At 32.6% G+C, this 14,379-nt stretch overlaps 4 protein-coding genes and 1 non-coding gene across 18 annotated transcripts; all 5 read left to right on the top strand.

Moving 5' to 3' along the window:
• The first annotated feature begins 512 nt into the window (after positions 1 to 512).
• LOC104773379 (putative amino-acid acetyltransferase NAGS1, chloroplastic) lies at positions 513 to 3,121 on the top strand. 14 transcript variants are annotated; one of them, XR_002037169.2, is made up of 8 exons: positions 515 to 687; positions 792 to 904; positions 1,056 to 1,184; positions 1,266 to 1,377; positions 1,472 to 1,707; positions 1,804 to 1,951; positions 2,077 to 2,287; positions 2,691 to 3,121. XR_002037169.2 is itself a non-coding variant. In XM_087488887.1 (7 exons), the coding sequence occupies exons 3-6, from the start codon at positions 1,165 to 1,167 to the stop codon at positions 1,931 to 1,933; spliced, it is 432 nt and encodes a 143-aa protein (XP_087345013.1). In that variant the 5' UTR covers positions 513 to 687; positions 792 to 904; positions 1,056 to 1,164; the 3' UTR covers positions 1,934 to 1,951; positions 2,077 to 3,121. The 14 variants fall into 14 exon arrangements, 5 of the variants coding, with proteins under 5 accessions (XP_087345013.1, XP_087345011.1, XP_087345014.1 ...); XR_015582455.1 differs by having other exon boundaries at positions 534 to 687; positions 1,280 to 1,377; positions 1,870 to 1,951; positions 2,812 to 3,121; XR_015582453.1 differs by having other exon boundaries at positions 534 to 687; positions 1,280 to 1,377; positions 1,870 to 1,951.
• Positions 3,122 to 7,793: 4,672 nt separating this feature from the next.
• LOC147926161 (uncharacterized) lies at positions 7,794 to 9,405 on the top strand. Its single transcript, XM_087489118.1, has 4 exons — positions 7,794 to 7,869; positions 7,929 to 8,271; positions 8,946 to 9,122; positions 9,208 to 9,405. The coding sequence occupies exons 1-3, from the start codon at positions 7,794 to 7,796 to the stop codon at positions 9,019 to 9,021; spliced, it is 495 nt and encodes a 164-aa protein (XP_087345244.1). The 3' UTR covers positions 9,022 to 9,122; positions 9,208 to 9,405.
• A 95-nt stretch (positions 9,406 to 9,500) lies between these two features.
• On the top strand, positions 9,501 to 11,543 carry LOC104773377 (uncharacterized). Its single transcript, XM_010497976.3, has 5 exons — positions 9,501 to 10,055; positions 10,305 to 10,341; positions 10,428 to 10,664; positions 10,771 to 10,818; positions 10,915 to 11,543. The coding sequence occupies exons 1-5, from the start codon at positions 9,754 to 9,756 to the stop codon at positions 11,377 to 11,379; spliced, it is 1,089 nt and encodes a 362-aa protein (XP_010496278.1). The 5' UTR covers positions 9,501 to 9,753; the 3' UTR covers positions 11,380 to 11,543.
• Positions 11,544 to 13,455: 1,912 nt separating this feature from the next.
• On the top strand, positions 13,456 to 14,193 carry LOC104773374 (classical arabinogalactan protein 11-like). Its single transcript, XM_010497964.3, has one exon. It carries the CDS (start codon positions 13,672 to 13,674, stop codon positions 14,065 to 14,067), a length of 396 nt encoding a protein of 131 aa, XP_010496266.1. The 5' UTR covers positions 13,456 to 13,671; the 3' UTR covers positions 14,068 to 14,193.
• A 97-nt stretch (positions 14,194 to 14,290) lies between these two features.
• On the top strand, positions 14,291 to 14,362 carry TRNAP-AGG (transfer RNA proline (anticodon AGG)). The gene has a single exon. It is a non-coding gene; the product is annotated as a tRNA-Pro (tRNA).
• Positions 14,363 to 14,379: the final 17 nt, after the last annotated feature.

Raw genomic sequence — 14,379 nt, 5'->3', positions numbered from 1 at the left:
GACACCAACATTGTTTACTCGATCCTTTTAAATTTATTATTTTTTAGTTTTTTTTAAAGTTTCACTATTAATAAATTACTTACTGTTCTTATGTTCTTATCATTATCTGATTTATCAATTGTCATTTATTGGGTTATCTTCTTATAAATGTTTGTTTGTGTTAGTTGTTGATATCTCATTTTCGAGTCAATCGAATTATAGCATTTCAATGTGCCCCTTATGTCGTCGATGTAATGTTTTATTTTCCTTGTTTTGATACATATCCTGTCTTCATGTGTGGTCCATCTTCGAATAATCCCTACTATTATTTTGAAACACAGTTTATGGACTAAACCTTCGTTTTGTAAGAAATTACAAGGGTATGCTATTGGAGTTATGACCAAATTAATTCATTTAAAAACGGTTAAAATCGTCATTTAATCGTTTTTCCATTCGGATAAACACGCGGATCCTTTTTACCCAGTAATCTGACCCGGTTTCATTTTCTAATCTCAGCCGTTCAATATTTTTTTGAGAATAAATCGCAATCGTTCATAGACTAAACCAAAAAAGAGTTTTTTCCTTCGCCTCTTCACTCTCTCTCGCCGTCTCTCCCAAATGGATTTAATTTTTTTTTTTCTTTTTTGTCGACGAACTCGAAGAGATGCAGAGGAAGAGAAGAAGGAAAAGAATTTCCATTATGATAAGGTTTTAGTTTCTTTTCTCTTTTAATTAAGTTTATATTTTAAGTATATGTTTGATGATTAAAACCAAGTTTAATTGGAATTTGGTTTCTGAATCTTGATGTGTAGTGGTTTTGGATTCTTCTCTGGTCATCAGCTTGATTTTGAGATGATAAACTCAAATCTCATAAATCGCCAATGACTTAACCTCAGAAATCTGTCCAATTCATCTCTCCGATCAAGTAAGCTCGATTGTTTTCTTTCTAATCTGAATCGATTTGTGTAAGATTCTGTTCTGGTGGGTTCTATGGTTTTAAATGTTTTTTTCTTTTGGATTCATGATATGATCTTTAACATTTTATTTGTATGTGAAATCTGGATGTATTCAAACAGGGAATCATCAAAGGCGATCTAGGAGAACGAAGTTTGATAATTTGATTCGTACTATAAGAGTTCACTTATTGGATAGTACTATAAGCGGAGTGCTATTGTTGGAGATGGAATGGGGACTATGGTGGCAAGGTATACACAACTGTTTTCAATTGCAAACGATTCAAAGTTTTAATCTTTCTTACAAAAGCTTCCTGGCCCTTACTATCACAGTGACGTATACGAAGGAACCCGAGAGGCAAAAGTGGAAGATCTTACTGGAATTAGAAAAACAATCAAACCTCTGGAAGAATCAGGGGCTTTAGTTCGCAGAATTGATGAAGAGGTTTGCCTTTTAGCCCATAGCCTTAGCCTTAAGTTCTAAGTCTATTGCTTTGTTGTTAGGATTAAAGGAATAATTGGTTTCTTTCTGTGTTTAGCTACTGCGAGCTTTGGATTCATTTGTGGTTGTGGAAAAGGAAGGACAGATTATCGCTTGTGCGACTTTGTTCCCTTTCTTTAAAGAAAAGTGTGGAGAAGTTGCAGCTATTGCGGTTTCATCAGATTGTCTCGGACAACGACAGGTCCACTATTATGAAGATGGATCAACACCTACCGGAACTTGTGGTGTCTATGTTTTTGGTGGAGAAATGTCAGTTTACAATCAATCTTTAATGTGAGTGATTTGCTCTTGATTCTCTTTCAATTTTATTTACAAATTGTTTTGTTTCTCTTTGATTATAAGGCTATTTGTATCTTTTCATCCCCACAGATTTACTAAAGCTCAGATAAAAAATTCAATCACTAAACTATTGTATCTTCGCTTTGGTCTCAATAGTCGGAGTTCCATGTCCACTATTATGAAGATGAGTCAACACCTACTGGAACTTGCAGTGTGTTAGTGTTCTTGGTGCAGAAAGGTCAGTATACAATCAATATGAAATATGAAATATCTTTGCTGGATCAATTTGGCGCCTCACGACGCTATCTGAAATATCTTAATATTCTCAATTAGTACATCATCTTTGTCTTTATAATGTTGCAGGAGGACATGTTAAGTGTGTGTTCTTCACCGTTGATATTTGTTTGCCATATCTATAACCAAATATATGGTTGAAAAAAACTAAAGGGTTGGGTAATACTTCTTTTTTGGCTATTCATTCTGCATGAGTGATTAATCTGATTCCATCTCCTACATCGCTGCATTCATTCTGCATGGGAGATCGTTTGTTTCTCGCCGCAATCTCTTTCTCATGGTAAGAATTTTTCTGATCTCATTTACAGATCGTGTTGAATTAGGATTATTTGATGTGATTGAGATTAGGGAAGAAAACTTTCAAGCATCTAAAATGAATTTTGGCGAGAATGACATAGTTTTAAAAAATTTAAGTAGCAACACTAAAATTCATTTTGTGTGTTGTCTAGACGGGTCTGGTCGTGATGAACTTAAAAACTTGGTTAGTACTGAAATAGTTGTGTGTGTGCTCTGTTGTTTTCTGCAGTTTTAGAAGAAAAAGCTATTGCATGTTTGGTTTGTCTAAGTTAATATAGATTGCAGGTTTTGTTTGTCTATGTTACAAATTGTAGGTTTTTGTGAATTAATTTGGCTTTATAAGTTGCAGGTTCAGGTTTGAGAAAATGCAGGTTTTCTTTTTGCAGGCTTGATGATTCATGTTTGCAGATGAAATTTTATGTCCCATAAATGCTTTTCAAAATGACTAAATGAGGAACTCGACAGAATTGTTACATTATATCTTCTTAGCAGACTTCAACAATGCAGGGTTCTCCAGGTTATGAACTGGGGAAATTTACAAGAAATATGTCAATGGTCGAATATGTGGAGCTGTAAGCTGCTAGCAAAAAGACAAGTTTCGTTTTTGTTTTTTTCCATTATATGTTATAAGTCTCATTCTCTCTGTTAAATTATTTTGGAGATCATTAATGATTTTATATTTTTTGTGTGATCCAGTTATCAAAATTGAATTTTGATCCATATTTTGTTGGAAGTGTGATTCTATATGTTTAATGTTGTTATAATGTTTTTGTACTCGAATTAATTTGTTAAACCAAGCCTTTTTGATCTGGCAAAATTAGCGGCTCCCAATGAATCAGTGAAGCTGATTGAACCTTGCTAAGCTTTTCATACGAAGAGAAGCCATTTTATCGATTGACCCAGTGAAGGAGTGTTTTTTTTTTTACATTAAGTAGATCCTCTGCGATTACAACAGATGTTTGAAATCTATTCTTTAGAGTTATTTTATTCCAACTTACTTTTTGTAGGAAAGAAAAGTTAGGACAAACAAAAAGAAAAGATTTCAGTTAAAATCATTGGAGACTCATTAATGTTACAGATACAAAGTATATGTTTTGTAAACTTTTGTTCTTTTATGAGAAAAGTTTTGGATAACACTTGCTACTTTTTTTTTACTGGGATTGATTTATTACCAGTACAGGAATAAAATTTACAATTTTTTTTTATTTGAAACTATGATTCTCTAACAATATATTTTCAGATCATCAATTTTTCAGATGTCAAAAAAGAGTGACACCAAAAATTTTGTATTATAAATATTATACCAAATAAATATATCTATAAATATAATCCAGCAAATCCATGATCAATAAGTTTTACAACTTAAAATTAATAAATTTATTGAAACAAAATTTTTCTAAATTATATTTACAACCAAAAATTCTTACCCGTATATTACCATATTATATTACCGGATACAAAAAAATAAGATAATAAGGGATAGGACGGGACGGGACAAGAAGAGAAGATACGGGACGAGACAAGACATGTTTCCAATTTTAAAATAGATACGTCTAGGTTATATACATGCAATAATCCAACTAAAATTAAATTGAAATATGATATTTGGATTTAACACTCCTAAGTAAACTATGAGAAATGTTTTGATTAGTTTAAAAATTATACATGTATATCATTATATATCACGTAATTATATGAAATAAAAAATAATAAAAATTCAGTTGTAGATATGACAACAATAAGTTTTATCTCTATGATATTATTATTTTTTAAAAAATTAATAGAAAACTGTTGTAGAACGGGTTAATTATTTTATCACTTTTATACGTTAAAACTGAACCTACAATTATTTAAACAAATAACTATATAAATCTTTTATTTTAATATATAAATGTTAAAATTTTAATAAGATATGTCAATTAAAGTATAAATCCAAATTTATTAAAGAATTTTTATTAAGATTAAAATTATACTGTTCAACCATTTAAAAACAAACATTAAACTTTACAATTTATGTTACCTACTATGTAATTATTTAAAAGAAAACATTTATGGGACATAAAATTTCTAACGAGATGGATCGAGACGGGATGAGATGGGACTGGACTGGACGAGATTTAACACCCCATTAAAAAATTACTTTAACATTTTCAACAAAAGCGGGCTTTGCTTGATTATTATGGATGGATTGTAAAAAATTAATATTTTCCACGTGATGAAGATGATGATCATGTTTATTTTCGGTATGAGTAGCGGTATTCTACGCATACACTAAAATATTGACAAAACACCGTAAAAGAGTGGCCAAGTATTTTTTTTGGAAAATTCTAATATTATACAATTAAAATTTTACAACCTAAAAGGGTTTATTATTTGACTGAATATATGTTTTACCAGTGTGTTTATAAGTAATTTAATTTACTAATTAAGTGCATATACTTTAAAAAATAATAACTAAATTTTGAGAAAAGGTCCATTCTATTTATGGTATTAAGACGAGAAATAATATGTAAACTGAAACGGGTAATTCACATAATGAGAACCAATATATTGAAATTTTTTTTTTAAAAAGTGTCATAAATTTTAGATAAAAATAGGAAATTACAAAATATAAGTAGATAAATTCAAATGTTAAGTTTTCACTAATTTTGATATGGATGCGACATGTAACTAATTATTTTGGAACAGGCAATTTTAAAATTTTGGTATTTTTGAAAACAGATATATAGTTTTTGAAAATTATAATTTTTTTGATAATTTCAACTAACTAAATAAAAAAAATATTCAACGAAGAACTCTGGTATCCCATTTTTATTTTTTACCCAATCTCTTTTAGTAAACATTGTGTAGCGAGTAATAATTTAAAAAAGAACGAACATAAGACGAAAAATTATGATTGATACGGGACGAGACGGGATTAGACGAGACGGGATGAGATGAGACAAGAGGGGATGAGTTGGGATGTGAGGAGATGGGACAAGACGGGACGTATTTCCTGTTCCAAAGTAAATACATTTAGGTTTATTTTAAAAATAATCATATGAAAATAACGCACCTTTGCTACAAACCTGGATTAATATAATTCTTAGTCAACACTTGAATATTGTGTCCCGTGCTGTAGCACGGGTTACTACCTAGCCAAAAACTAATAATTAATTTAGTTTAATTTAATTTGCTACATATACTTACAGAAATAATAATTAAATTTTGAGAAAAATTTCTGTATATTTATGGTATTGAGACAAGAAATAGTATATGTAAACTGAAACAGGTAATTCAAATAGTGAAAATCAATATATTGAACAATTTTTTTTAAAAAAGGGAAAGAAATTTTAGATAAAAGTACAAAATAAAAAAAAAATACTGGTAGAAAAATTCAAGTGTCAAGCTTTCACTAATTTGGATAAGAATTTATTATGCGACAGTTAATTAACTACTTTGGAACGAGCACTTTGAAAATTTGATATTTTTGAAAACAATTATATACTTTTTTAAAACTATAACTATTTGCATAGTTTCAACTAACTAACAAAAAAATATTCAACGAGAAATTTAGTATCCCATCTAATTTTTACCCAATCTCTTTTAATAAATATTGTCTAATGGATAATTATTTAAAAGAGAACGAACATAAGACAAAAAAAATTGGATGGATATGGGACGAGACGAGACGATATGGGATGAGACGAGACGAGATGAGACGAGAGAAGATGGGTTGGAACATGTTGAGATGGGACGGGACGGGACGTGCATTCCCATTCTAAAGTAAATATAATTATTTGTCATTTTACGAATTTAAAATTTATTTGAAATATTTGTCCCGTGCTGTAGCACGGGTTACTACCTAGTATATAGTATTTTCTTAATTCCTGATCGATAAAGTAATGAATTGTAGGGGTGGGCATTTTAACCGAACCGATCCGAACCAAACCGACCTAACCGAACTCAAACCGACCCAAACCAAACCCAATCCTACTTTCAAACCATTTGGTTAAGATTTTTTTCAACCCAAACGGTTCGGTTTGGTTTGGTTTAAACCCAAACCGAACCAATAACCCAATGTGCTTTTTATTAACTAATTTAATTAATAATATTCATAATTTTTGTATAATATGTAATCATAATCTTATATTCTTTATTAACTTATTTGTGTTAAATTAGATTTAATTATTTCTAAAACTTTAACCCTAGGTTTTAAAGAGTAAAATTGTAATTAACTCAAAAGTTCTTATAAGAAATTAGACTCTTATATTTCCTTATGTTGTTTGGTTTGTTTCATTTTTATTTTATTCTAATTACTAAACATTTAATAATAATATTGTTATCATTTTTAGGTAAAATTTTATGGATTCGTTGAATTATTCAACTTACAACTTGTTGTTTACTTTATACATATTATTATCAAAGGACAATGAATTTTGTTTTGTTACATTAATTGATTTTTAAACCGAATAAAATTGAACCAAATTAAATCCAAAAACCGAACCAAACTAAACCGAACATAAACAAACCGAAACACAAACCAAACCGAACTAACTTTGGTTGAGTATGGTTAAAATTTTATAAAAATCGAATTAACCAAACCGAACCGAACCCAAACCGAACCCGAATTTAAACCGAAATGCCCACCCCTAATGAATTGTTATCATACATACACACGATAATTACTCTTGGGCTAGTTTTCGTTCTTAAAACACATATCCATCCATATAGAACTTCCTCCCTTCGGCACTTTCTCTAACTAAATCAAGGCAAAAAAGTTAAGTATATGTCAGTCGATCGCATATGTCTAATCTCATAACGAATGGTTTTTTTTAATTTTAAATCTAAATACCAACCATATCATCCCACATGCCATTGTCACCTTGTTCTGTCTTAGGAAAATACACTTTTGTTGTAAGTCAATTGTACTCTTGACACAATTGATTGCCCTTAATTAATCCATTTAAACCCTTTTTTGGAGGAACAAACAAAAAAAAACTCTACTTTAATTGGTCTGTCCATGTCCATTTCAACTTGAGGTTGATACATAAATTAGGGTGTAACACATGTATAATATTCGTTCAATTTCCTATACATTATCAATAAAATTAGTTAGGTACATAATGTGTTTGAAATGAACAAGATGTATTTTTATATATATATATATATATAATTATTAGCCGTGGTGTTATAACGTATGGATCTAAAATATCAGACCTATATACTCAAAAAAAAAAAAAAATGTATCACCGATTACTTTGAGGTGATAATTTTGCAAGCAAAGTAAAGATATTGACGTCAAGAGAGATACGTTACCCATACTAGACCCCTTTTACATAATAAACTAGAAAGAGATAGTATAGTAGTCAAAATTATATATAGTCAAAGTTAATTGTAAAATCGTTTGCTTATTTTAGCTTTAAATATTAGTATTATGAAAAGAAACTAAGACCATGTGCATCGCCGTTGTTTTGGGCTGTCCTTCATGTTTTTTGTTTTAAAAATAAATGGAAAATAGCCAATTAACGAAGAAACGTATCTTTGTTGGGGACGTTTTTCCTCCGTTAACTTGGCCACGTGCTTGTTTCTGATTGGAAAAAGAATTTGTCTAGGGTAAACACAAAAAATTTATCGAGAGAAAGTTCTCGACTTTTCCGAAATTGAATCAAAACGTCGAGCTTCCGTCATCCAGCTTCCGTCAATTGGTGTGAACCCTGTGAAATTCGTGATATGCGTTGTGTTGTGGGCTTCGTTCTCTTTGCTTTGGTTTGCTAGGTCTGGAGATGCCAAAGCGGCTACTGATTCAATCAAATCATCGAGCTTTGGTCTCAGAATCGCCGCCACTCTTCGCCAGTTTGGTTGGCCAGACGAAGCTGTGGTGTTTGCTTTAGCCACGCTTCCGGTTATTGAGCTCCGTGGTGCTATTCTCGTTGGTTATTGGATGCAGCTGAAACCTACGGTTCTCACTTTCTTCTCTGTTCTTGGGTTAGTGTCTCTTATATCTTCACACCCTGCATTAGTGTGTGATAACTTGTGTATGGAAATGGTAATGTGTCTTGTTTGTGGTTGGGTACACGTTTCTGTTGATTAGTTGATTCAATATTAATGAACCAAGATTAGCAGTGTTCTCATTTCTGTTGAATATATGGTAGATTTGTGATAACATGTGTGTGAAAATTGTAATGTGTCTTGTTTAAGGAACACCTTTCTGTTGTTTAGTTGAATCTATGATCTTGAATGAGTTTTGAGTTATATGATAAGTTAGAGCAAACGTTTAATCCATTTCCTTTTGATTCCATTATGTAGCAACAAGAAGTGACACAGATTTTGTCTTTTTGTTTGCAGCAATATGGTTCTAGTTCCATTCATAGTATTTTACCTCAATTCATCTTTTTATATTGCAGGAAGGTTTTCATATTTAAGCAGAAACCAATTTACTCAATTCATCTTTTTAATGTGAGCCCCTTACGGACAAGACTGAGAATTTCTATCAGTGTTTAGTTTTGCACTTTGTGTGATCTAAAGTGGGTCTGCGAATTTGTGATCACCAGCGTTTTGTTTGTTTGTTGTGTGTGTGTGATCTAACAAATTCACAAATTAGTTAGTTTCTCCTCTGCCTTCTGGTCGTTTGTTATAATCTCATTTTTGTTTAAATGCAGATTGTGCTGGAGTCAATTGGAATCTCAATCTGGCAAATGGCGTTGGCTCCGGTTAATCTACCCTCAGTTGATGTAGAAGGTAAAGCTAAAGAGATTGAGAATAGATACTCGAGTGAGAAATCACAACACGGGTTATGGGTACACAAGGTTACGCAGCTCCAGAGTATGTTGCTACAGGTACTACAACGTCTCGTCTTCTTCTTAGTCCTTTTGGTTTTCATCAAAACACGGGTTATGTGAACATGTTGGTTGCTTCTAACAGGTCATTTGTATGTAAAGAGTGATGTATGCCAAAGGATATGATGTTGATTCAGCATTTAGAGTATTTGATGAGACCACTTGTAGAAACATTGTTTCATGGAATTCGATTTTGGCTGGTTTGTACATAGCCAAAGGTACAATTCGATTAGTGTTTAAACTTTCAAAATATTATTATTTTATTCAGGGGACCAAATACAAATAGACACCAATGCTCATACTAAAAATAAGAAACTTTCAAATAATACTATTAAATTTGAGGGACCAAAAATTGTCCCTAACCGATGCCCATGCTCTAAAGAATGATGTATACAGTATACTAGTAAAAAAAAAAAAAAAAAAAACAAAAAAGAGTGTGAGACTTAAAAAAAGCCACTTGTTATTATTGGGGGTGCTTAACAGTACTCTCTCTCTTTCTCTCTCTGTCTCTGTTCCCAAGGAGAAAAGCTTCAATCTCAAAAATTCAGAAAGCTCAATAAACCAAAAACCAAAACCAAATGCTAGCTGTGTAGAGAGAGAGGCGGAGTGAGGAAGTGTAAGGACTAAGGAGATGGGAGGTGTGACGTCATCGGTGGCGGCGAAGTTCGCCTTCTTTCCTCCGAGTCCGCCGTCGTACAAGGTGGTGACGGACGAGCTCACGGGGCTGTTGCTTCTAAGCCCTTTCCCACACCGGGAAAACGTAGAAATAGTAAAGCTTCCGACAAGGAGAGGCACGGAGATAGTGGGTATGTACGTGAGGCACCCGATGGCAACCTCAACGCTCCTCTACTCCCATGGAAACGCCGCCGATCTGGGACAGATGTATGAGCTCTTCATCGAGCTTAGCATCCATCTCAAGGTTAATCTCATGGGGTATGTTATGTTATGTTATGTTTCTTCCCCCTTTCATATTCTGATGTTTTAACTAACTAATGTACGGTTCCTCTCCTCTGTTTTTGATTTATAAAAATATGTTTTTTTGTTTTTAGAATAGTTTCCGTTGATTCTGATGTTTTTAGTTACTCTCGCAACCCAATCAATCATATATATAGTTGGGGGGGGTTTAGGCTAAGATCTGCTTGGAATCAATCAGTCTTTTGATTAATGAACGGATTGTTGCAGATACGATTACTCCGGGTATGGACAATCTACTGGAAAGGTTTGTCCTTTACCCTAAACCCACCCATCAATTTGATACATTTGAGTTTTTAAGGACTAAACCCCAAATATTTCTTGATTGAAAAGGCGAGTGAGCATAACACGTATGCTGATATCGAAGCTGTTTATAAGTGTCTTGAAGAAACCTTCGGCTCTAAGCAGGAAGATGTCATCCTCTACGGCCAATCTGTTGGCAGCGGTCCAACCTTAGATCTTGCTTCCCGTTTGCCTCAGCTTAGAGCCGTCGTCCTTCACAGCCCCATTCTCTCCGGTTTACGCGTTATGTACTCCGTTAAGAAAACCTACTGGTTTGACATCTACAAGGTTGGTTATTCTACTACTACTACTACTTTCCTTTCGTGTACTCAGAACTCTGTCTCTCACTCTCTCTCCAAATTGTAATGTAAAAAGACTTCTCGTGTTTCCGCAGAATATCGACAAAATCCCATATGTCGATTGCCCTGTTCTCATCATTCATGTAAGTTAAGTTAGGTTACAATTATACTGTGGATACCTTTTCTTTGTTTTAAGTTTTGGATCCAAACAAACATGTATGTATGTATGTATGTGGCAGGGAACTTGTGATGAAGTAGTGGATTGCTCTCATGGGAAACAACTATGGGAACTCTGCAAAGACAAGTACGAGCCGCTTTGGGTGAAAGGAGGGAACCACTGTGATCTTGAACACTACCCCGAGTACATCAGACACCTTAAGAAATTCATCACGACAGTTGAGAGATTACCTTGTCCGAGGATGATGAGCAGCGACCAATCAGTTGATGCGATTGCGCCCCCTAGGAAAAGCATGGACAGGAGAGTGAAGCCGAGGCACAGCACTGAGCGTAGAGAGAGAGATCAGAAGCCGCCAAAGAGTCAGTCCAAGAAGAGTAGCAGCAGCAGCAAGCTCAAGATCTCTTTTGATCATCTTGATCGCTCCAGGAGGAGCGTTGACTGCCATGAAAAGAGTCGGAAGAGCGTTGACCAGTCCCATCAGATTGAGAGGGGAAGGAAGAGTGTGGACAGACTTGGCTCCGAGTAATACACACACACACACGCACACGCACATATATAATACGTATAGATGATGAAAGAGTACATAACTGTTGTTTACCAAACAAACAAAAGAAAAACCATGCATGTGGCCGTGATACTGATTTGTAACGCTTATGCAATTTGGGATCTATCTTATCATATTATACCCTATCTACTTTTCTAAATCAACAACTCGATCTTGAATTGAATAACCTCTGTTTTAAAATGAGTTTTTTTTTTTTTGGTGTTTGTAATAAGTAGGAGATTTTGCATTCTAAAACCATAGATGGCTTATTAAATAGTTTTAGATTTCTGTATAGTAAGGATACGTATTATAAAAAGCCTGGTATCATGTTTTGAGAAACAAGAAGATAAAGTGTTAAGAATCTAGATTACAACTAGACCCTCTATTGATAAGAGAGTGTTCCGGTTTAATAAGGGAAAATCACACTTGATTTCCGGTTCAAATAAACCAGACTATATACCAATAATCTCATAAAGGAACATTCGGTGGAAAGCATACGTACCGGGAGAAAATAAATCTAATTTTCGACCGAAGGAAGACTGGGAAAATAAACCTAATTTATTTGGAATTAATACATTAAAGTGTATTAATATATTGAAAGTTTTATTTTTATTTTTTTCAAATATCATGGCCTTATGGGAGTTAGATTTTAAAGAATTAATATGCAATAAATTGTGATAATTATTATTATAATAACTAAAAGGACATTGCTAAAATGTTAAGATATTTTTTTATGTATATAATCTTGAGAAGAATGAGTGCCACTTGTGAGCTTTTTAAAGTATGAGTTTGAGAAAACCTTACTTTATTATATATAAAAAAATACACTAAGATAATGTTAGTTGAATACAAAAAAAATATAGAATTTACAAATTTATGTAAGATTTGAGATATGAGTGTTATTGAGATGTGTCTCTTTCTTTTTATAGGAAAATTTGGAGTTAGAAGCCTATTATAAATTGATTACTTAATTGGACAGTTAATACACTAATCCTTATATCAATTTATATCTATTAGAAGTTACATAAGCTATATGAGAGTTATAAAATACAATAGATACATATTAATATATCTTAATATATATTATGTTTCTAATTGTTATTAGTTATTCATTACAATACTAATAATATTATGGAAGTTACAAAAGTGTCAACATATAGCAAAAGTAAATAATTTCAATAAAATAAAATTTAGTAATTTAAATATGGATATGATTAATAATATGAGAGTTACAAAAGATGTGATAGAATGAAATTTACTAAAATATGTGAGAAAGTTCACCAAAAATACATTTATTAATTGTTTTAAGTATTATTTTGTTTAGTTAATATAACTATAAATATATGATAGGAATTTCAACCTAATCAAATTAATATGAGAGTTGCAAAATATATGATAGAATATAAAATTTAATAAAATAAGTGAGAAGGTTAATAAATAAATACATTTCTTATTTTTTTTCAAATATAAATAGCTACTATGAGTCTATGACTAATAATATATGATAGAAATTTCAAGCAAAACAAATTATATATATATATATTTCTTTCTTTCTTTAAAAGACATATATTTTAGTTATGTCTCTCTAAATATATATAATCAATATATATATACATACATATAGATATTTAAATATACTTTAGTTTGTTTTAGTTAGAATCAAATTGAAAAATAATGTAACAATCTTATCATGTTAATTATTTCTATTAAAATTAAAAAATCCTTATATTGGACAATATGCTACAAAAATTAAAGAATAAATTACATATCTTATAATGTATAATATCAAATTACATATGTCATAAAAAAAAGGTGTCAAATGACATATGTCATAAAAAGAGAATGTCAAATGCCAAAAGAGAACCTTACTTTATTGTATAAAATATTATTGTGCGAATTTATATCCTAGTTAACATATTATACAAAACTTTCAGTTTAATGCAAAATCACAAACTTGGAATTTTTTTAAAAAAAAATCTCATACAGTACTTCTAGAAATCCAAATTTTAGGATTTTTGCTATAAAAAAAAAAGAATTGTTTAGCATACAACTAGCTTAGTTCTAAAAATAAAAGACTTGCTAACGGATGTCCATAATATTCTCAAATCCATCCGATTCCTCAATTAGCCCTCTGTCAAAAAAACATTATAAAAACCATCTCATCGACCTCTTCCTTTTCTTCATCTGAAGCTTTTGCAGTATTCATTAATAACTAAATAAATAAATATACTGCTTTAGCTTTGGAACAAAAACATTAAAAAAGAAAAGAAAATAATGGCACGTCAATTTGTCGTATTAGCCCTTTTGGCTCTGGCCGTGGCCACCGCATTCGCCGCCGATGCACCTTCAGCTGCTCCAACCAAAGCCCCCACCAAAGCCCCAACCAAGGCTCCCGCAGCTGCACCCAAATCCTCCGCCCCCGCACCTAAAGCATCATCCCCTGTCGCAAAGGCACCCACCCCCGTAGACGACTCCGCCGATGCACCCACCCCCAGTGACTCCGCCGATGCACCCACCGTCTCCTCCCCTCCGGCTCCTACCCCCGAAGCTGATGGACCCTCATCCGACGGACCCACCGCCGACTCACCCAAAGCTGGCGCCGCGACTAATGTGAAGCTCTCCATCGCCGGCACCGTCGCCGCCGCCGGAATCTTCTTCTTCTCTCTCTAAGTTTTTTTTTTTTTTTTTAATGTTTTTAAATTAAACTTGGGGCTGAAATCATTACAGTATTTGTTGTTGTGTAACATTATCAACTCTTTAACTAACTAACTAACTAACTTAACTACTATACCAAAAGATCGAATGGATTTTATTATTATTACGTACGTAGTCTGTTTGTTCACTTAACCATTCAAACAAAAAAGCAAATTTTACAACCGAAATTAACAAAAGAGGGCATTTGGTCTAGTGGTATGATTCTCGCTTAGGGTGCGAGAGGTCCCGAGTTCAATTCTCGGAATGCCCCCTTTTGTTCTATTTTGC

This window comes from Camelina sativa, chromosome 15 (genome assembly GCF_030686135.1).
Source record: "Camelina sativa cultivar CO46 ecotype springtype chromosome 15, ASM3068613v1".
NCBI classification, from domain to species: domain Eukaryota; kingdom Viridiplantae; phylum Streptophyta; class Magnoliopsida; order Brassicales; family Brassicaceae; genus Camelina; species Camelina sativa.
This window is presented reverse-complemented; position numbering and strand designations above follow the sequence as displayed.

What these genes read in the sequence shown, in the direction of transcription:
- LOC104773379 (XM_087488885.1), top strand. Translation starts at nt 1,165, where the DNA reads ATGGGGACTATGGTGGCAAG. An exon ending in ATGGGGACTATGGTGGCAAG is followed by an intron (nt 1,185 to 1,265) that starts GTATACACAACT and finishes TTACTATCACAG; the next exon opens with TGACGTATACGAAGGAACCC. An exon ending in TTCGCAGAATTGATGAAGAG is followed by an intron (nt 1,378 to 1,471) that starts GTTTGCCTTTTA and finishes TTCTGTGTTTAG; the next exon opens with CTACTGCGAGCTTTGGATTC.
- LOC147926161 (XM_087489118.1), top strand. Translation starts at nt 7,794, where the DNA reads ATGGAAAATAGCCAATTAACGAAGAAACGTATCTTTGTTGGGGACGTT. An exon ending in GTTAACTTGGCCACGTGCTT is followed by an intron (nt 7,870 to 7,928) that starts GTTTCTGATTGG and finishes ATCGAGAGAAAG; the next exon opens with TTCTCGACTTTTCCGAAATT. An exon ending in ACTTTCTTCTCTGTTCTTGG is followed by an intron (nt 8,272 to 8,945) that starts GTTAGTGTCTCT and finishes GTTTAAATGCAG; the next exon opens with ATTGTGCTGGAGTCAATTGG.
- LOC104773377 (XM_010497976.3), top strand. Translation starts at nt 9,754, where the DNA reads ATGGGAGGTGTGACGTCATCGGTGGCGGCGAAGTTCGCCTTCTTTCCT. An exon ending in CTCAAGGTTAATCTCATGGG is followed by an intron (nt 10,056 to 10,304) that starts GTATGTTATGTT and finishes GGATTGTTGCAG; the next exon opens with ATACGATTACTCCGGGTATG. An exon ending in ACTGGTTTGACATCTACAAG is followed by an intron (nt 10,665 to 10,770) that starts GTTGGTTATTCT and finishes GTGTTTCCGCAG; the next exon opens with AATATCGACAAAATCCCATA.
- LOC104773374 (XM_010497964.3), top strand. Translation starts at nt 13,672, where the DNA reads ATGGCACGTCAATTTGTCGTATTAGCCCTTTTGGCTCTGGCCGTGGCC.